Below are 21,502 nucleotides of genomic sequence, written 5' to 3'. Positions count from 1 at the left end.
TTAGGTTTGACCTACCAATATTTTTCTTTTATCGTTTTTCCCAATTCAGTTTTTCTTTTCCCAACTCAAGGTTTTTACAAGAGTCACATCTTTCCTTCTGGTTTTGTATAGCTTAATTTTTCTACATTTAACTCACCAATCCTAAAACTCTACTAGCATTTTCCTCCAGCTATTCCTGGACCATTTATTGAATAAGTGGTTGTTTTTCCAGCATTGAAATGCTACCTTTTAAATACAAACTATCTGTATGCTTGGCTGCTCATGTAATTTCTTTTCCATCCCCTCATGCTCTCTCAACTTGCATCAGGACCACTGATTTAATTATTACAGTATTGTGATACATTTTAATAACTGCCACTGTAAGTCTCCCACTTTTATTCTTTTCAAATATTTCCTGAAATGATCCTTCTTGCCTTTAAGTATATATTCAAAACAGAAATATGTATTTAAGCACATTTATGCAGATGTCTTCTGTAAGGAAAAGTTTATAGCAAAATGTATTAACATCAGTTGTACTGTGGAAATAATACCGTTCATATGATTAAGACTTAAGAGGAAAGCACATATCATCTGCAATCACGCTAAAACACTACTTTTCTTCCAAAATTTTGGAAAACTACTCACAATTTTTAAATGTCCCTAGAAGCACCACTAAAGTTTGTATGAATTTCAGTAATCTGGAAAGGATATGGAAGAACTAGGAAAAAAGAACTGACACCAATTAAAATTTACCACCTACTTTTTTTGGCATTGCCACTCTTACCTTTAGAGGTAGGGGTGTTCTCAGATACAATGTCCTTTAGAATATGTTTGACAACAGCATAACAAGTAACTTAGCCATTCAAAAGTCTTAGGATATAAATAAATCTGAAACACCAATCAGAAAGAATGTATGCACCCCTATGTTCATAGCAGCACAATTTATAATAGCTAAGATCTGAAAACAGCCTGAGTGCCCATCCTATATAATAATCCTATATAATAAAAGGGTAATATGCAAATTGACCAAACGGCAGAACAACTGCTTGCTATGATGCACATTGACCAGCTGTGGGCAGACGCTCAACATAGGAGCCGCCCCCTGGTGGTCAGTGTGCTCCCATAGGGGGAGCGCTGCTCAGCCAGAAGCCCTGAGCCGGGCTCACGGCTGGCGAGCACAGCGGCGATGTGGCAGCGCTAAGGATGTCCAACTGCCAGTCGGATATCCCCCAAGAGGGCACAGGCCGGTCTGTGAGATGACACCCCCTCTCCAGTGCACAAAATTCGTGCACCAGGCCTCTAGTCAGTAGATAAGTGAATAAAAAAAGCTGTGGTACATTTATACCATGGAATACTATGCAGCAGTAAAAAAGAAGAATCTCTTACCCTTTGAGACAGCATGGAGGCACCTGGACAGTATCATGCTAAGTGAAATAAGTCAGTCAGAGAAAGACAAGTATCCCATGATCTCACCCTTATGTGGAACCTAAGTAACAAAATAAACTGATGAAGGGAGTGGATCCAGAGACATGGAAGCATGGAACACAGTGTGGAATCTTGGAGGGAAAGTGGGGAGAGTGGGCGGGTGGGAGTTAATCAACCAAGGACCTTGTATGCATATATGCATGGCCCATGGACACAGACAATGGGGTGGTGAGGGCCTGGGGCGGGGGGCTGGGGTGGGCTGGAGGGGACCAATGGGGGAAAAAAGGTGACATGTGTAATACTTTCAATAATAAAGAATTACTTTTTTAAAGTTTTAGGATATATGTTTGTCAATTTAAACAAATAGGGAAAATTGTGATTGGAACATAACAATCTGGAATCATCTGATCATTACTCTTAACTACTGACTACTGGTTTGGATTACCTTCAGATTCCAGGGCCTTTCAGCTATCTTCTGTTCAGAAAGATCTGAATAAGACAATTGTTGGAAGAATACTTTTTCTCATGTTGTGTCATGTCTTCTTTTATGCCTCTTACTCTCCCTTTCCCTTCACTTATGCCTTAGACATATTTTAACTGCTGATAATCACAGGCATTTAAAAAGTAGTAGTATCAGTCTAAATCTGTGTAGTACTTTCCAGGTTGGTTCTTACAGCACACTATTCATTGGATCAATAAGTAGTATGAAAAGATTTTTAATTCACTGACTGCCACCTAAAGACTTGGCATCTTATTGATTTTACCATTTTCAAGATTAAAATGAGATACAAAAAATTCAGACATTTATGGGCCAAAAAGAAATCTATACTGTCACTAGATATCATATTAAAAACTACTATTTTAAGTGAAAAAATTTTCACTTAACTTTTACAATATTAAGAATCAAAATAAGGTTGCGTTGGTGGTATAGTGGTGAGCATAGCTGCCTTCCAAGAATCAAAATAGTTGCCCTAGCTGGTATGGCTCAGTGGACAGAGCGTCAGCCTGCAGACTGAAGGGTCCCAGGTTCGATTCCAGTCAAGAGCACATGCCTGGGTTGCAAGCTCAATCCCCAGTGGAGGGCATGCAGGAGGCAGCTGATCAATGATTCTGTCTCATCACTGATGTTTCTATCTCTCTTTCCCTCTCACTTCCTCTCTGAAATCAATAAAAATATATTTTAAAAAAAGAATCAAAATAGATGAAAGTTGACACCTCTACATCAAAATATTTCTTTGCATAAAACCATCATTATGTCTAGACTACTTTTTTGTCCAGAACAAATGGCGGAAATATCAGGCATAAATAAAGCACAGTAACCTAATGTAGGTTCACTTATCACAGAAAAAAAATAGGCTCTGGAAATCCAATACATCTAGTTGGAATCTGCTACTGTTGAGGTCAATGGCCATTCAAGTTATTCATTCTCATTGACTCACTGTTCTTATTTTTAAAATAGAGTATTACTTACCTTACAAGATATAGTAAGGATTACATATGATTAGAGATAAGAGAGTTTCTAGCACATACCAGGTATAGTAGGCACTCAAAGGTTACTTCTAAGTTTCCTGATACTGCACCAACTTAAAAACAAACACACAAACAAAACAACAAAACCAACTTAAATTTGAGAATCATTTAACATCGATAGTATGTACTTTATTTCAGTGGATGATGCAGTCATGTTACATCTGTCACAGTAGTATCAGGACAGTCAGAAAATGTAGTTTCTACCTCCAAATGGCTGGCCTTTTTTTTTTTTTTTTAATCTATAAACTAAAGGGCTGGTATATATTCTTGAACTATTTCCAGCTATAGAATCCTTGATTCTATAATCCAGTGATTATAGAAACAAAACAAATACAAACTTCCATGACAGTAAGAAATTTTAATAATATTCTCTAGTATATTGTTCCTAATATGAGTGACTCTACCTTGAGATTTGAAAACAAAAATCGTAATTATCCATCTGGCAACAGTGACATTTCCAAGTAAATCTGGAAATGTGTGTACCAAGTGACCCAGCACTCCATTCCTTGGTATGTATGCCGAGCGTACACGCTCTTGGTAAAGAAATGCCACTAAAAATTGCTTCGAACTATTTAAATGATTCGGTGATTTCGATATTTTACGTCCAATTGCGCCGTGGCGAAAAGAAATATTTACAAAATAATACAACACGGCGTCCTCTGCGCACTTTTAAATCTCCGCAAGCATTTAAGGATCATTAATCGCGCGGGCACTGATTCAGTGTCGGGCAAACCGGCGGCCGGGGAGAGCGGGGCGGGGACGGAGCTGGCGGCGCCGGGAACGGGGACCGGAGGCAATCGGAGCGGGAGCCACCGCGGGCGGCGGCCGGGAGCGCAGACGGCGGAGGGCGGAGGGCGGAGAGTGGGGGCGCAGGGCGCGGGCGCGCCGCCCGGACCGCCAACCCCCGCCGCGGGGCCGGGCGTGGGCGGGCGCTCGGCGTCCGCTCGGGCCGCGCCGCCGGGCGGGCTCCCGGCGCGAGTGCGCCCCGTCCCGCCCCTTCCCCTTACCACGTAGCCCCCCCACACGTAGAGGCGGCTGCCGTCCACCACCGCGCAGTGGCCGCTGCGCTCCTCGGCCACGCAGAACAGCTGCGAGTCCTCCATCCGCGCCGGCGCTGGGCCCCGCCGCTCTTCACGCCGCAGCCCGGCCACGGCGGCCTCTCCTCCCGCCCGGCTCCGCCGCGCACGAACGGAACGCGTCGAGGACCGAGATTGGTGGAAGGCGGAAGCAGTGCGACTGCGCGCCCCGCAGCCGGCGGCCGCGCGGGCGGGCGGGCGGGTCTGGGCCGCCGGGGTCGGAGCGGAGGGCGGCCCGGCCCCCGCCGACTTCCCGGCCCGGGGATCGCTGTGCGGTCGGTGCAGCCAGCTCCCTCGCACTCACCGGCTGCCGCACTGAGGGTCTGTGGGAGGTGATGCAGCGGCCACAGAAATCAGCATATTAATGCTTTCTATTCAACCTCCAGCGGAGATGGTTATCCACAATAATAGTGTGTGTGTATTTAATAGACTTTTTTTTTTTAAGTTAGGAATTTTCTAAAACATACCAGCAAACTAGGCCTGGAGGTCAGGTTCTGTCCACCACTAATTTTGTAGGGCCCACAAGCTGAGAACTTTTTACTTTTTTTGTTGTTTAGCATCTGGATTTTTTTTTTTCTTTTAATCTTTATTGTTGAAAGTATTACATAGGTCCTCACGTTTTACATTTTTAAAGGATTGGAGGAGGCGGAGAATCAAAGGAATGATCATTTATAACTGATGAAAATAAAATGAATTGAAATTTCAGTATCTGTACATAAAGTTTTATTGTCACACAGCCACCCAAATTCACTTAAGTATTGTCCATGGCTGCTTTTAACCATAACCACAGAGTTGAGTAAGTGGAACCAAGGAGTTGCAACAAAGGCCATGTAGCCCATGCTGCCGAAAATAGTTACTCTCTAGCCCGCTGCCGAAAAAGTTGGCTAGCCCTTGTAAAATGTTACTGAAGTAAAACTAAGACCAGGAGGGAAGATAATTCTACTAGTGACTGTAAATGCACTTGTCCAAAGCCACTTTTTGAAGAGATTGTGGTTGCCCTCCACTCAGAACAAGTTAATTCATTCACTTATTCAGTATGAACATATGAAGTGCCTGCTTGCTATAGATATGTGAAAGCAGAGTCCTGAGTGGCTTGGGTTCGGGACCTGGAGAAGGGCCGCTCACAAATGTAGAGACTAGACAAGAAATATGAATTTGGAAATTACAGGGGGCCAAGTGGAGAGTCTTTCTCAAGAGGAAAGGCTTCACTGTTGCCCAGGCCCTGCTAGCTTTTTATTCAATTTTAGATACACATCTTGCCCTGAGGCAGGCAATTCTGATAGCAGACAGACTATCTTAAAGATCAGTAAATTAAATAAATAAATAAATAAAAAAGATCAGTAAATATTAGTAAAGATTCACTTTGAGACTATTAGGTCAGGAAGTTACTTGAGCTACCATTGTCTCAACAGGACAATTGGTGCATAGCTTTAGCCCTTGCCAAAGCTCAAGGTCCATCAGCCTTCTGGGTTCCTTGTTTGCACTTTCCTGTTAGTGTACACAATGGATAGTTTCCAGCACAGATAGTTGGTGTCGAGGCTCTATTACACTGGAATATTTGTTGACTGAATGAAAAACAAAAGAGAATTTTTTTCAACATACAAAATAAATCTATTACCAGATTGTAGATACAAAGTAACCATTTACATGCAATAAACATTAATATTTCAAGAAAAATGATTTCAAATATATTACATGCAATAAACAATATTTCAAGAAAAAAAGATTTTAAATATAATATTACCAAAACTGTAGTAACATAGTATAATACCATAAAAGTTGTAGGAAGTATTAAACATCTGCAAATAACAGGATTGCTTCTATTCTAAAATTTTTTTTCTCTGGCTCTATTTTTGTTCATCAGTTTATGTTATTATATTTCACAAATGAGTGAAATCATGTGATATTTATCTTTCTCCAACTGGCTTATTTCACTTAGCATAATGCTCTCCAGGTCCATCCATGCTGTTGCAAAAGAATTCCTTCTTTTTTATAGCAGCGTAATATTCCATTGTGTAGATGTACCACTGTTTTTTAATCCATTGATCTGCTGATGGGCACATAGGCTGTTTCCAAATCTTAGCTATGGTGAATTGTTCTGCTATGAACATATGGGTGCATATATCCTTTCTGATTGGTATTTCTGATTTCTTGGGATATATTCCTAGAAGTGGGGTTACTGGGACAAATGGGAGTTCCATTTTTAATTTTTTGAGGAAACTATACTGTTTTCCACAGTGGTTACACAGGTCTGCATTCCCACCAGCAGTGCAAGAGGGTTCTTCTTTCTCCACATCCTCATAAGCACCTGTTGTTTCTTGATTTGTTGATGATAGCCATTCTGACACCTGTGAGATGGTGCCTCGTTGTCATTTTGATTTGCATCTCTCCCAAGATTAGTGACTTTGAACATGTCTCTTGGCCTTCTGTATGTTCTCTTTGGAAAAGTATCTATTTAGGTCCATTGCCCATTTTTTTATTGGATTGTTTATCTTCCTTTTGTTAAGTTGTATGAGTTCTCTGTAAATTTTGGAGATAACATTGGCAAATATGTTCTCCCATGCAGTGGGCTCTCTTGTTTTGTTGATTGTTTCTTTTGTTGTGCAGAAGCTTTTTATTTTGCTGTGCAGAAGCTTTTTATTTTGATGTAGTCCCATTTGTTTATTTTCTCCTTAGTTTCCATTGCCCTAGGAGCTGTATCAGTAAAGATATTGCTATGACATGTGTCTACTATTTTGCTGCCTACATATTCTTCTAAAATTTTTATGGTTTCCCATCTTAAATTTAAGTCCTTTATCCATTTTGGGTTTATTTTTGTGTATGCTATAAGTTGGTGTGACCTACTTTCAATTTTTTTGCATGTATTTGTCCAATTTTCCCAGGACCATTTATTGAAGAGACTTTCTTGACTCCATTGTATGCTCTTGCCTCCTTTGTCAAATATTAATTGAGCATAATGGCTTGGGTCAATTTTTGTGTTCTCTGTTCTGTTCCATTGGTCTGTCTGTTCTTGTGCCAGTACCAGGCAGTTTTGAGAACAGTGGCTTTGTAATATAGCTTGATATCTGGTATTATGATCCCTCCAACTTTGTTCTTCTTTCTCAGGATTGCTGCAGCTATTCAAGGTCTTTTTTTTCATTCCATATGAATATTTGGATAGTTCTAGATCTGTGAAATATGCCGTTGGTATTTTAATGGGGAGTGCATTGAATCTGTAGATTGCTTTGGGTAGTATGGACATTTTAATGATGTTAATTCTACCAATCCATGAACACGGTGTATTCTTCTATTTGTATATGTCTTCCTCTATCTCTTTTTTCAACATGCTGTAGTTTTCTGAATACAGGTCTTTTATCTCCTTAGTTAAGTTTATTCCTAGGTATCTTAATTTATTTATTTTTTTACAATGGTAAATGGGATTGTTTTTTTAGTTTCTCTTTCTGTGAGTTCATTATTGGTGTATAAAAAAGCCATAGATTTCTGGGTATTAATTTTGTATCCTGCTTCATCGCTGAATTATTTTACTAAGTCTAGCAGTTTTTTTATGGAGTCTTTAGGGTTTTCTATGTACAATATCATATTATCTGCGAATAGGGACAGTTTTACTTCTTCTTTCCCAATCTGGATGCCTTTTATTTCTTCTTCTTGCCTGATCACTATGGCTAGCACTTCCAATACTATGTCGAACAAGAGTGGTGAGAGTGGGCATCCCTTTCTTGTTCCTATTCTTAGGGGAAATCGTTTTAGTTTTAGCCCATTGAGTATGATGTTGGCTGTAGGTTTTTCATATATGGCCTTTATCATGTTGAGGTATGATCCTGCTATTCCCACTTTACTAAGAGTTTTTATCAAAAATGGATGTTACATTGTGTCAAATGCTTTCTCTGTATCTATTGTATCTATTGATATGATCATGCGATTTTTGTCTTTCAATTTGTTTATGTGATGCATCCCCCTTATTGATTTTCGAATATTGTACCAGCCTTGCATCCCTGGAATAAATCCCACTTGATCATGGTGTTATGATCTTTTTAACATATTGCTGGATGCGATTTGCTAATATTTTATTGAGGGTTTTAGCATCTATATTCATCAGCGATATTGGCCTGTAATTCTCTTTCTTTGTAGTGTCTTTATCTGGTTTTGGAATTAGGTTAATCATGGCCTCATAAAAAGAGTTTGGAAGTGTTCCTTCCTCTTGGATTTCGAAATAGTTTGAGGAGAATAGGTGTTAATTCTTCTTTGGATGTTTGATAAAAACTCCCCTGGGTAGCCCTCTGGACCTGGGCTTTTGTTTGGTGGGAGTTTTTTTTATTACTGCTCCTATTTCATCCGTTGTTATTGGACTATTCAGATTTTCAGATTCTTCCAAAATCAGTTTTGGGAGATTATATTTTTCTAGGAATTTGTCTATTTCATCCACATTGTCCAGCTTGTTGGCATATAGTTGTTCATAGTATTTTCTTACAATCCTTTTTATTTCTGTGGTGTCTGTAATTACTTCTCCACTTTTGTTTCTGATTTTATTTATTTGAGTCCTCTCTCTTTTTTTCTTGATGAGTCTGGCTAACAGTTTGTCAACTTTGTTTATCCTTTCAACCAGCTCTTGGTTTCATTGATTTTTTTGTATTGTGTTTTTAGTCTCTATGTTATTTATTTCTGCTCTAATCTTTATTATTTCCTCCTTTCTACTTACTCTGGGCTTTCCTTATTGTTGTCTTTCTAGTTCTTTAAGCTGTAGGGTTAAATAGTTTATTGCTGATTTTTCTTGTTTTTTGAGGTAGGCCTATTGTACTATGAACTTCCCTCTCAGGACTGCTTTTTCTGTGTCCCAGAGATTTTTGGTGTTAGTGTGTTTACTTTCACTTGTTTCTAGGAAGTTTTTTATTTCTTCCTTGATCTCATTGGTAACCCATTCATTGTTTAATAACATACTATTTAGCCCCCATGTGTTTAAATGTTTTGGGGTATTTTTACTGTAGTTTCTAATTTCATTCCACTGTGCTCTGAGAAGATGCTTAATATGATTTCAATCTTCTTGAACTTGTAGAGACTTGCTTTGTGTCCTAACATGTGGTCTACCTTTGTGAATTATCCATGTGCACTTGAGAAGAAGGTATATTCTGCTGCGTGGGGTAATATATTCTATAAATGTCAATTATCCATCTGATCCAGTGTGTCCTTTAGAGTCTCTGTTTCCTTGTTAAGTTTTTGTCTGGAAGATCTATCCAGTGAAGTCAGCAGGGTGTTAAAGTCCCCTACTATGACTGTATTGTTGTCTTTCTCTCCGTTAAAGTCCTCTAGAGGTTTTTTAAATATATTTAGGTGCTCCTATATTGGGTGCATATATGTTTACCAGGGTTATATCCTCTTCTTGGATCGATCCCTTTAGTATTGTGTAGTGACCTTTGTTGTCTCTTGTGATGGCCTTCATTTTAAAATCTATTTTGTTGGATATGAGTATTGCTATTCCGGCTGTTTTTCTTTTCCATTTGCATAAAATTCTTTTTCCATTCCTTTGCTCTCATCCTGTGTATGTCTTTTGTTTTAAGGTAAGTCTCTTGTAGACAGCATATAGTTGGATCGTGTTTTTGTATCCATTCAGCTACCCTATGTCTTTTGATGGGAGCATGTAATCTATTTACATTTAGGTTATTATTGATAAGTACTTATTGCCATTATATTTCTGTATGGCTAGGCTTCTCTCTGTCTTTCTTCTTCTCATTACAGCAATCCCTTTAGCATTTCTTGTAATGCTGGCTTGGTGGTGATGAACTCCTTTAGCCTTTTTTTTTGTCTGAAAAGCTCTTCATTAGACCATCTATTTTGAATGACAGCCTTGCTGGATATAGTAATCTTGATTGCAGATCCTTGCTTTCCATTACCTTGAGTTCTTCATGTCATTCCCTTCTAGCCTGTAGAGTTTCTGATGAGAAATCAGGTGTCAGCCTTATGGGGACTCCTTTGTAGGTAACAGTTTTCTCTCACTGCCTGTAAGATTCTCTCTTTGTCTTTAATTTTTGGCATTTTAATTATGATGTGTCTGAGTGTGGGCCTGTTTGGGTTCTTCTTGCTTGGGGTTCTCTGTGCCTCCTGAACTTGTGTGACTTTTTCCTTTACAGGTTAGGGCAGTTTTCTACCATTATTTCTTCAAACATGTTCTCTATTCCTTCTCCCTTTCTGCCTCTTCTGGCACACCTGCTATTCTAATATTGTTACATTTCACATGGTCCCACACCTCCCTTAAGCTGTCCTCCTATTTTTTTATTGTTTTTTTCTTTTTGGTTTTCTAATAGAGTGATATTTTCAACTCTGTCTTCTAATTCACTTCAGCTTCCCCTAATCTGCTGTGTATTCCTTCCAATGTGTTCTTTATTTGTGTTATGTCATTCTTTATCTCACTGTTCTTTTTTCATAGTTACTATATCTTTTTTTCATGTTGTGGAGCATCTTTACCATTGTTACTCTGAACTCTGTTTCAGATAAATTTCTTATCTCTGCTTCATTTTTCTCTTCTGGAGAATTCTCTAGTTCTTTCATTTGGGGGTTCTTTCTTTGTTTCCTCATTTTGGTTGTCTGTTTGGGTTTGTGACTCTGTATTAGGTAGATCCTCTACATCTCTCAGTCTCTAGTGCAGGACAGTGTTAAAGGCTGTTTCTGACTAATTGGATCAGAAAAAGACTCAAAGCCTTCAGAGACTACCTCTACCTACAGACTAATAGGAGTCCAATTTGAATTGCCCCCCAGGCAATCATCCTGAGGTGTGGCGAGAATTTTTTTTTTCAACAGGGTGGGCCAGCCCTAGCTGGTTTGGCTCAGTGGATAGAGTGTTGGCCTGCAGACTGAAGGGTTCCAGGTTCGATTCTAGTCAAGGGCACATGCCTGGGTTGAGGGCTCAATCCCTAGTAGGGGGCATGCAGGAGGCAGCCAATCAATGATTCCCTCTCTTCATTGATGTTTTTATCTTTTCTCCCTCTCCCTTCCTCCCTGAAATCAATAATATATATATTATTATATATATTATACATATTATATATATCAAGTAGTATATATATTATATATATATATCAAATATATATATATATATATATATATATATATATATATATATATATATATATATATATTTTAAATAGGGTGGGGCAGTTGCTTCTGCCTGGAGGCTAATTGTTACTTTTAATCTGTCATTGGCCTCAGAGCAAGGTGTTTTCCAATAGGGTGTGTCAACTGTCTTCCCCCCCAGGCAAGACAGATGTCTGTGTGGGAAAGATGCCCTCCACTGTGTGAGGGAATGACTCAGCCCAGGAAACTTGGGGTGTCTGCCTTCTGAGCTCTATCCCCTGAGTCCCCAGTCCTGGGTTCTGCTCTCACAGCTCCAGTCACTTCACCCTCCCTTTGCCAGAGCACAAGGGGGGTGGCTCCACAGGAAATTTTTGCATTGGCCCTTTAAGAGGGTGCCTGAATTTTCAGCTGTCACTCCCTGCAGACAGCACCCCAAAAGCTGCTTTTCATAGCTGGATGTTATGTGTGTACCCTCCTCAGTTTGGTGCTCTCTGCTGGGGAGTTCAGCTTTGGGATTAGATCCCAGAGTTCTCAGTGGCACCCCCCCACAGCTGAGATATCTCTCTGGGACTTCAGTTGCTGTCTGTGGGCGCCCGGCCAGCCCTTTTGTGCCTCCGCCCCTCCTACCAGTCTCTATGCGGTCTCTACTTTCTGTCCTGGGATATCACGGTTCCCTCCTGCGAGTTTTCCATTGATTATTCAGGAAGTTTTTCTGTATTTTACTTGTAATTCCAGCTTGTTCCTGGGAGTATGTCCGTGCAGCGCCCTCCTACTCTGCCGCCCTCAGATGACTGTAACAAAGAAAATTTTAAGGTGCATAAGACATAGTTCTACTACAGGGGCTTCAGCGTCCAGTCAGAGGAAAACATATGTAAGGAAATTAATGCCATATGGGTTGAGAAGTATTGTAGAAATGTGGACAAAATACAGGAGAAAACAGGAAGGAAAGATGTGATCTGTTGGGGAAGGAGGTTCACAAAGGGAGACACTTGAATTTTTCTGACTAACTATGAATAGTTCAGTATGGCTATAGAATGAATGTGGGATGCAGCCAAGGATAAAGTTGGAATAGGCAATCACGCAGCCTTGTTTGTAATGCTAAGTCTGAACTTTAAGTGTAAGCCCAAGGGTCTTAAGCAGGGAGTGAATAATGTAACTTGATTATTAGAACATTTACTTTGGATAGTTGGGCGGTCAGTACTTAAGGCAGCACGTTGGATACCACATAGCCCTGCTCTGGTGTAAGCACTCAGCTAGGTGCTCCGTAAATGGTGGTAGCAGTGGTAGAAGTCATTGTTATTAATATATGTAACCTTTGTCCCAGGAATCCCTTTCCTACGTGCAGTGGAAAACCCTTCCAAAGCCCTCACCAAGATTTTTGTGAATTCTTAGAAGGTTTATAATCTCATAATCCTCTGGATTTAAACTCCTATGGTTACTGGAATAATTCCATTTACAGATTTAAGGATCTTCTCCCCCAAGAAGCATGCTAGTTCTCTAATGCATCACTCCAGACATGAAACTCAGAGGGTCCCTAACTCAGATTTGGGAGTCAGGGAATGTTCCCAAGAGAAAGTAAAATCTAAACTAAGAACTAAAGGATGAGTGGAAGCTGTTTAGGCAAATGGAGGAGAAGAGGGAGAGAAGTGCTCCTGGCAGCTGGAACAGGAGAGAAGGAAAGAAATGACCTGTTCACTTTATCCAAATAGAGGAGATTTGGAGTGTTTTAAAAGTAAGGAAGCGGCGCTATAAGAATTATCTTTTTTTTTTTTTTAAGAAAACATCAAATTTAATTTAAATTTAAAAAATCAGAAATTATCTGGAAAAAACAATGGAGCAAATCAACTCCTAAAGAAAGAGGGCTGCGTTTCTGTGATCACATTTATTGGAAGGGTTGGAGAAAAATAAAAATGCCATTTAGCTTTAGAATTTGTGAGTTATGTGCAAATAAACTCATTTCAGGAGCAGAAGAATCCTTGGTCATTTCTTAATATCAAAATTTACGCAGGTTTCTCTTTTGAATATCTTCTACCTTTAAAGACGCAATCATATAAAGTCTCCTAATTTCCACACAAGATATATTCTTTGTTTCAACCAACTCTCAATGGAGGGGCAACTAGGACAACACCATCTCCCCGGACAAAAAGCATTGGAATATTCCGTTTTGTTGATTTATATATCTCTTCATATGTTTCTGCATCAATTTCTATAGTAGTCACAGTTTCTTCCACATCTCCCAATATCATATTTAAATGTTGATCATAAGCATGTAATCTACCTCTAAGCTCTCTGTCATTTCTCATTTTCACATAAATTCGCTCATCCAGGCTGAGCCTGATAAGATCCAGGGGCTCTTCTACAGTGTTGGTAGTTTGTTGCTGGTCCACGTCGTCTGTCATGTTTCAAACCCTGCCTATAAGAATTATCTTTTAGAAAGTTTATCCTGATGGCAAGATTTATCCTGATGGTGTCCTAGTAAGGGCCCCAGCCATGGAGATAGAAATGGTTAGTTTGAGAGATAGTTAAATATTATTTCCTTAAACTGAAAGATCAAGATTTGATTAAATTGAGGTTAACATTTTGGCAAGAATACTTCAGAAGTGATGCTGTATATTGCATCATAACAGTAACAATGTAAAATTAGTCCATTATTTGTGAGGCAAGTTTGATGTTTGGTTAAGGTGGTAACCTCTGAAGATTCATTTTAAAAGTTTTGTCTGTGTATTACTAGCTAGTAGTCTATAGGGTGGTACTTTGGGACTGTGCAAATATCCTTTTCGCTTTTGTCTAATAGTTTTAGCATTTTATAGTCTTACTAGAGGCCCGGTGCACGAAATTCATGTATGGGGCTGGGGGGTCCCTCAGCCTGGCCTGCACCCTCTCCAATCCAGGACCCCTCGAGGGATGACCGACTGCTGGTTTAGGCCCGATGCCAGGAATCAGGCCTAAACCGGCAGTAGGACATTCCTCTCGCAGTCCAGGACTGCTGGCTCCCAATGGCTCACCTGCCTGCCTGCCTGCCTGCCTGCCTGCCTGATGCCCCTAACTGTTCCCCTGCGGACCTGATCGCCCCTAACCGTCTCTGCCTACCAGCCTGATTGTCCCTAACTGCTCTCCCCTCCTGGCCTGATCACCTCTAACTGCCTCTGCCTGCCTGCCTGATGCCCCTAACTGCTTTCCCCTGCGGACCTGATCACTCCTAATTGCTCTCCCCTGATGGCCTGATCACCCTTAACCATCTCTGTCTCAGTCCCTGCCACCATGGCTTTGTCTGGAAGGATGCCCAGTCTATTTGATCTAATTAGTATATTACCCTTTTATTAGTGTAGATTCTTTCCCCTTTCCTGCCCAAAATAACCATTTGTCCTTCGTTTTTTAAAATTTTATTTGATTGATTTCTAGAGAGAGAGGAAGTGTGTGTGTGTGTGTGTGTGTGTGTGTGTGTGTGTGTGAGAGAGAGAGAGAGAGAGAGAGAGAGAGAGAGAGAGAGAGAGGAAGAGAAAGAGAAACATGGATTTGTTGCACCCATTTATGCATTCATTGGTTGTTTCTTGTAGTATGTGACCTGACCCAGGATTGAATCCAAAACCTTGGTGTATGAGGACACTCTAACCAACTGAGCTACCAGGCCACGGCCCATTTTTTTCTTGTTTATCCTTCTGGTAGTTAAGCAGATATAGTCAATCTTCATTATTTGTGCATTCTATATTTGTGAATTAATCTATTTACTAAAGTTTACTTGTAACACCCAAATCAATATTGGGATCTTTCATAATCATTTGTGAACATTTGCAAAGCATTGAAAATTTGTTGCCCATCACACATGTTCCCAGGTGAATTTGAACAAGGTGACATTTTATTTTTTCATTTCTCATACTATTTTTTAAAGGTGACTTTTGAGATACATTTAGTGCCACATATTACACATTTTGTGATTTCTCTTGGTGATGTTGTTGTTTAAATGGCTTCCAAGCATAGTGCTGACATGATGGCTAGTACTCCGAGGCACAGGAAGACTGTGATGTGCCTTAGGGAGGAAATACATTAGGTAAGCTTCCTCAGGTACAAGCACAAATTATCGTGCTGGGGCCTTAGTCAATGTTCATGGTTCAAAAATACATAGTAGGTGTTTTTATACAGAAATACATGGAAAACAAGCTTACGTATTGATCAGTTAATGAAAATGTGAGGAAAGGCTCATAGGAACCTAGGAACGATGAGCATTCGTTAAATCAATGTTGGTGACCACTAACTATGTAGAAGAAAATTACCTCAAACAATGAAAATTGACTGTTTCTTTTTATTTCAGACATAAAAATTCAAATTTTCTTTGCAGTTTTTTTGTCTTTATATTTCACTGAAAATATACAGAAAACTGTCCAAAAATCACTTTTCTCTGTGATGTTATGTTACCAATTTAATATACAGTTAGGTATATTGGTTTGGTTATGCTTTTAATGTTAAGTTTACTTTTTTCTTTTACTTTTTTTGAATATGTAAAACATCATGGTTGATAGTTAAAACTCTCACTACAAAGAAAGATCTCACTGTGATCTTTATCCCTTTCTGCCCTTTATGGTTAATCATATTTTTAGGGTCTAGTTTTAGTGTCAGAGGTTTTTTAAAATGCAAAAACAAGTATATGTGTACACACACACATTTCCCCTCCTTTACCATACTGTACTTTGCTTGTGTGTGTGTGTGTGTTTTTAAGTTAACCATATACCCCAGAGGTTACCGTACATCAGTACTTCAAAATTGTCCTTATATGTTATAAGGCTGTGTGCATTCCATGGTTTTATTCAACACACTGGAGCAAACCTTCTGAAATGTGGCAGATTAATAGTCCACTTGCTGGAATCAGATTGAGTTCAAATCCTGACTCCACTCTCTGAACCTTTCATTTTGAGTTAGCCATCTACCAACTTTGTGTTTGTGTTCTCAGCTATAAAATGATGCTGAAAAAGTGGCATACAACTCATTAGAGTTTATGAGCATACAGCAATCAATACATTTATAGCACCTGTGACAGTTTATGGCGCATAGGAAAGCCTCAACTTTTAAATAAAAAGTGGGCGGGTGGGAATGCATGATGGTGGTTTTTAGCTATTTCGAGTGAATGTCGGGGAAAACCAAGTGGCGCCCTGGCGTACTTCCAGGGCCTGTGTAAAGCAGGGAGCACGAGTCACACCGGACCCCGGGTCGGGGCGAGCCCGACGGAGTGCTGGCAGGCCGAGGGCAGCGCTGGGAGCGGCTCCAGGACGGATCGGCCAAGCAGACACGGAAGGCACTCTCCTTCCGTCGGGGCGACACAGGAGCTCGAGTCCTCGCCTCCTTCGGCCGGCACCGCTCGGGGCTGCAGCGCCAGGTACCGGGCGCCGCCGCGCTCTCCGCGCACGGAAACGAGGTGCAGGGAGTCCACCCGGGACTCGGGCCCGCGGCGGAGGCGGGGCGCACCCGGGAAGGGGCGGGGCCACGGGGCGGGGCGGGGCAGGGCGCGGCCACGAGGAGCGGGGTGCACCGGGAAGGGGCGGGGCGGGGCGCACCGGGGGCGGGGCCACGAGGGGCGGGGTGCACCGGGAAGGGGCGGGGCGGGGCAGGGCGGGGCAGGGCGGGGCCACGAGGAGCGGGGTGCACCGGGAAGGGGCGGGGCGGTGCGCACCGGGGGCGGGGCCACGAGGGGCGGGGTGCACCGGGAAGGGGCGGGGCGGGGCGGGGCGCACCGGGGGGCGGGGCCACGAGGGGCGGGGTGCACCGGGAAGGGGCGGGGCCGCGGCCGTGGCGCCAAAACGCGAACATGGCGCCGGAGCGGTTGCGGAGCCGGGCCCTCTCTGCCTTCAAGCTGCGCGGCTTGCTGCTCAGGGGGTGAGTGGGCCGCGCAGTGGGCAGGCCGGGAGGGGGGAGCCAGGGTCACACTGCGGCGCGGGGCCTCTGGACCCTCCAGGCAGCCGGAGGGGGCTCCACCTTAAATGACAGAGACCCTTCAAAAGTTCTAAGAAGCGGCCCCAGCCACCGTCTCAGTGGTTAGAGCGCCGGCCCGCGGCCTGAAGGGTTCGTCCCGGTTCGATTCCGGTCTCGGGCGCGCACCGCGGCGGCAGGCTCAGTCCCTGGGCGGCCGGGGGCGTGGGGAGGCAGCCGATCGATGCATCTGTCTCACCTGATGGACTCCTCTCTCCCCCCACCCCCTCCCTTCACTCTCCATAAAAATCAGTGGGGAACAGTAGCCCTGGGTGAGGATTAACAACTACAAGAAAGTCCTAAGAAACAAGTGCTTTTAGGCGGTCAGGTTGCGATGCCTTCGTAGGTCTCTCTGAGGTTGGCAGAGTCGAAGAGTTTCTCCCGGGTTCGAGGGTCCCCTCCTGCCGGTGCCGAGCAGGGGCGATCGGAGTCGCAGCAGCGGCTTGTTAGCACCGTGACTGCCACCACCAGCACCCCCTCAACCTACCCCCCACCCCCACCCCACCCCATCCCACCTTCACCTCCCCACCTCCGCACCCCTACCCCACCCCAAGTCTCCGCCTCTGCGGAGTGGGAATCCTGGCGGCGCTGGCGGGCGTCCCTGAGACAGCAATGAGAGACCGGGGCGCTCCTGTGCCCTCAGCAGCTGTCAACTGATATTGTTGCAGAAACTAGGCCCGGCCAGCATTCCCGATTCCGGACCATAGACAGTTCCTGAGCGTTAAACAGTGGGTAGGCTGCAAGCTGTGCCTGGGTCTCCTGGGTCTGTCTTTTTCTTTTTCTCTCCTCCTCTTTTCTCTCCTTTCTCTTCCTTCCTTCCTTCCTTCCTTCCTTCCTTCCTTCCTTCCTTCCTTCCTTCCTTCCTTCTTTCCTTCTTTCCTTTCCTTTCCTTTCCTTTCCTTTCCTTTCCTTCCTTTCCTTTCCTTCCTTCCTTCCCTTTCCCTTCCCTTTCCCCCTTCCCCTTTCCCCTTCCCCTTTCCCCTTCCCCTTCCCCCTTCCCCTTCCCCTTCCCCTTCCCCCTTCCCCCTTCCCCTTCCCCCTTCCCCTTCCCTCTTCCCCTTCCCCCTTCCCCTTCCCCCTTCCCCTTCCCTCTTCCCCTTCCCCCTTCCCCTTTCCCCCTCCCCCTTCCCCCTTCCCCTTCCCCCTTTCCCTTCCCCCTTCCCTTCCCTTCCCTTTTTCTCTGATAGGTTTCCTGGCCATATCAGTGTTTTCTAGGACCTACAGAACGAAGCTTTCCAAGATTTTCTTATCAAATCTGCTTTAAAAAGCAAGGAAGGAAGGAAGGGGAAAGAAAATACAGTGTTTACACATTTTAATACCTCCAGATGGGATATACTTTTCTGTACCAGGTTTTCATTACAACTTGTGTGTAAAGAGGTTTTTTTGTGTGTGTGGTTTTTTTTGTAAGGATACGTTTTATGGGACTTTTAATTTTGCCTTTGGCTTAGTGGTGAACAAGGGCAAGAGTCGATATGCTTTGGGAGAAAATAATGAATTGTTTTCCGTTGATTCCTGGCATTTTAAAAATATGATCAACTTTTCTTTCTTTTCATTTGGAATTTGAATAGTAAGCTATCATTCATTCAGTCAGAAATACACTGAAATCTATGAGCTGCAAAACACTGTGCTGGGGCAGGGGAGTAGGAGAGAGTAAGACTCTATGGTGCTTGGGGCAGATGGTATATTAGTTATTTATGCTGCATAACAAACTATCCCAAAACTTAGAAGCTTAAAACAGCACACACAGACTTTCTCACTTTCCCCTGGGCCGGTAATTTAAGCCGGCTTTACTGGGTCCTCAGCTTCAGGGCGCTCGAAAGGCTGTGGTCAAGTTGGGACTATCTCCCATGTCAGCTGGGTAGGATTCGCTTCCAAGCTCATTCAGTGCTTGGCAGTGTTCAGCTCCTGCAGGATGGCTGGACTGGGGGCCTCTGCCCTTGCTGGCTGTCAGTGGGAGGACGCCCTCAGTTCCTTGCCATTTGGGCCTCCCCAACACCACAGCTTGCTTCATCAAACCCAGCAAGAGAGAGTCTGCTCTCAAGATGGAAACAACAATCTTTTATAAACTAATCATGTGACATTCTTGTCTCAAAATATTACTTTTAAAATTACAATATCACTTGTGCTATATTCTATCACTTGTGCTATATACTGTGGTCAGAGGAAAGTCACTAAGTTCAGCCTCCAGTTAAAGGGAGGGGATTTCACATGGATGTGAATACCAGGAAGCATGGATTATTAGGGGGTCATCTTAGAAGTCTGGCTACCATGAATATTAAATAATTCACAATTATTTAACATCAATTGTGAAAAGTATCCAAAGAAAGATGTGTTGAAATAGCATGTAATCAGGTGTATAAATGGCTCTAGAGTCAAGGAAGGGCTTTATTGAAGAATTGGTTTGAGTGAGTGTTAAAGGATGAGCAGGACTTGACTAGGTGAAGAAATGAGTGGGAGGAAATGACCATCTAAGACTGTGCGGCACGAGAAGACCAGAAAAATCAGAGCCACTGGATGAGCCTAATGAGATTTGGCAGGGCCAGATCCTGTACAGTTTTATGGGCTTTGGTCTATCCTAAGAGCTGTCCCAAAATGTGTGTGATTTTAGGGACTCAACATCAAATATTTATGGGCCACCTTTAGTGTGCTTAGCACTCTGCCTAAGGATGATACAGTTTCAATTCTCAAGGAGTATCATCTATAATAAATATGAAACACTTACATATGAAACAATCAATAAGCAATTCAAGATATAGAACAATTAGTGTGACCAGTAAAACAATAGTATTGACATAAAGTATAAAGTTGTGTGCTACAAATACAGAATGGCATGTAATTAGCTAATTGTTTAAGTGCAAAGTGTTCATTCTGAGCACTATTGGTATTTAAATCAGAGATTCATTGAATATTTTTTTAATTTCAGCTTTATTGAGTTTTTTGTTGTTGTTGGAGAGATTCATGTAATTTAATATGAGTGTTGCTTAAGTAAGGCTGTTATGTTCAGAACACCGAAACAGATGAAGTCCTGCCTTGAGAGTATGGTAAGAAATTGTACAAAGCTAATGTAATGTATCAAATCTCAGGTAAATATAAGTGAGCATCTTAAAAATACAGATTTTTATTGATTTCAGAAAGGAGGGGAAAGGGAGAGAGAGATAGAAACATCAATGATGAGAATCATTGATCATCTGCCTCCTGCATATCCTCTACTGGGGATCCAGCCCGCAACCCAGACATGTGCCCTGACCAGGAATCGAACTTCGACCTCCTGGTTCATAGGTCGATGCTCAACCACTGAGCCATACTGCTGGGCATAGTAAGCTTTTTAACAATTTCAGAAGGAAGGGGAGATTGCAGCAGGTAGTGCTAATCTAGGAAGACTTCTATTTTTTAAAAAATATTTTTTATTATTATTGACTAGAGGCCCGGTGCACAAAATTCGTGCATGGGTGGGGGATCCCTCAGCCCGGCCTGCACCCTTTCCAATCCAGGGATTGGGCCTAAACCGGCAGCCGGACATGCCTTTAGCAATCCGGGACTGCTGGATCCTAACTGCTCGCCTGCCTGCCTGTCTGATAACCCCTAACCCCTCTGCCTGCCTGCCTGATTGCCCCTAACTACCTCTGCCTCGGCCCTGCACCCAGGACCCAGGATTCCCTCCTCCAACCAGCTGCGGGAACCCGGGACTGGTCTTCACTCCCTCTGCCCAGCCACAGGCACCCAGGCCTCGGGCCAGCTTCGCCCGGGCAGGCCACAGTCACAGGGGACTGTGGGTGGGAGGCTTCACCTGGGCCAGCCACAGGCGCCCGGTACTGTGGGGCGGGCAGCTTTTCTCTGTCTCATGGGCCACTAGCACTGGTGCCCAGGACTGCAGGGCGGGCAGCTTTTCTTTGTCTCCAGGGCCACAGGCGCTGATGCCTGGGACCAAGGGGCTGACAGCTTTTCTCCATCTCCCAGGCAGCAGGCTTTTCTCTGTCTCCTGGGCCTCAGCCGCAGGCGCTGGCACCCGGGACCACAGGCAGGTGGCTTTGCCTGGGCCCGGCTTTGTCAGGAAGGACGTCTGGAAGGTCGTCCAGAAGACTTCCAGTCTAATTAGCATACTACCCTTTTATTAGTATAGACTAGGGGCCTGGTGCATGAAATTCGTGCACTGGGGGTGGGGGGGTCCCTCAGCCCAGCTTGCCCCCTCTCACATACTGGGAGCCCTCAGGGAATGTCCTACTGACGGCTTAGGCCTGCTCCCTGCTCCCCTTGGGGAGCGGGCCTAAGCCGCAGTCTGGCCTCCCTTTGTGGGAGGTGACCAGGCTGATCAGGGGAAGGCACCAGCCCCATCACCCCGCTGCTGCAGCCACTGCCAGTCACTGCAGCCAGCAAGGTTTTTTCATCAACACAGACTCCAGTCCCTTCACCATGAAAAAATGACAACTTTCTTTAGGCATTTTCAAGATCTGTCTTTCATATAATAATTTCTT

General features: G+C 43.3%; 3 protein-coding genes across 9 annotated transcripts in view; 1 reads left to right on the top strand and 2 right to left on the bottom strand.

Annotated features, from left to right (window-relative positions):
- The window catches only part of KLHDC1 (kelch domain containing 1), a 68,460-nt gene extending 64,283 nt beyond the window's left edge, over positions 1-4,177 (bottom strand). For both annotated transcript variants that reach the window (XR_004973798.1, XM_036347168.1), the window contains exon 1: positions 3,942-4,177. Coding sequence is in view for 1 of the 2 variants with exons in the window: in XM_036347168.1 (XP_036203061.1) it covers positions 3,942-4,037 (96 nt within the window). In the remaining variant the exon portion in view is untranslated. The remainder of the gene's footprint in view (positions 1-3,941) is intronic.
- Positions 4,178-12,944: 8,767 nt separating this feature from the next.
- Positions 12,945-13,479, bottom strand: LOC118659831 (U6 snRNA-associated Sm-like protein LSm3). Its single transcript, XM_036316367.1, has one exon. The coding sequence runs from the start codon at positions 13,469-13,471 to the stop codon at positions 13,163-13,165; it is 309 nt and encodes a 102-aa protein (XP_036172260.1). The 5' UTR covers positions 13,472-13,479; the 3' UTR covers positions 12,945-13,162.
- Positions 13,480-16,847: 3,368 nt separating this feature from the next.
- POLE2 (DNA polymerase epsilon 2, accessory subunit) overlaps positions 16,848-21,502 on the top strand; it is a 34,873-nt gene continuing 30,218 nt past the window's right edge. For 5 of the 6 annotated variants that reach the window (XM_036347129.1, XM_036347160.1, XM_036347146.1 and 2 more), the window contains exon 1: positions 16,848-16,937. In XM_036347129.1, the coding sequence (XP_036203022.1) occupies positions 16,870-16,937 (68 nt within the window). In that variant the 5' untranslated portion in view covers positions 16,848-16,869. Of the gene's footprint in view, positions 16,938-19,951; positions 20,072-21,502 lie in introns of those variants that run through there. The other variant, XM_036347140.1, reaches the window with a different exon arrangement.

The sequence above is a fragment of the Myotis myotis genome, unplaced genomic scaffold (genome assembly GCF_014108235.1).
Source record: "Myotis myotis isolate mMyoMyo1 unplaced genomic scaffold, mMyoMyo1.p scaffold_m19_p_1, whole genome shotgun sequence".
Taxonomy (NCBI): domain Eukaryota; kingdom Metazoa; phylum Chordata; class Mammalia; order Chiroptera; family Vespertilionidae; genus Myotis; species Myotis myotis.
The sequence above is the reverse complement of the archived record's forward strand: the minus strand, read 5'-3'. Positions and strand labels throughout refer to the sequence as shown.

Bases quoted from the DNA above. Each gene is read 5' to 3' on its own strand.
- LOC118659831 (XM_036316367.1), bottom strand. From the start codon at position 13,471: ATGACAGACGACGTGGACCAGCAACAAACTACCAACACTGTAGAAGAG.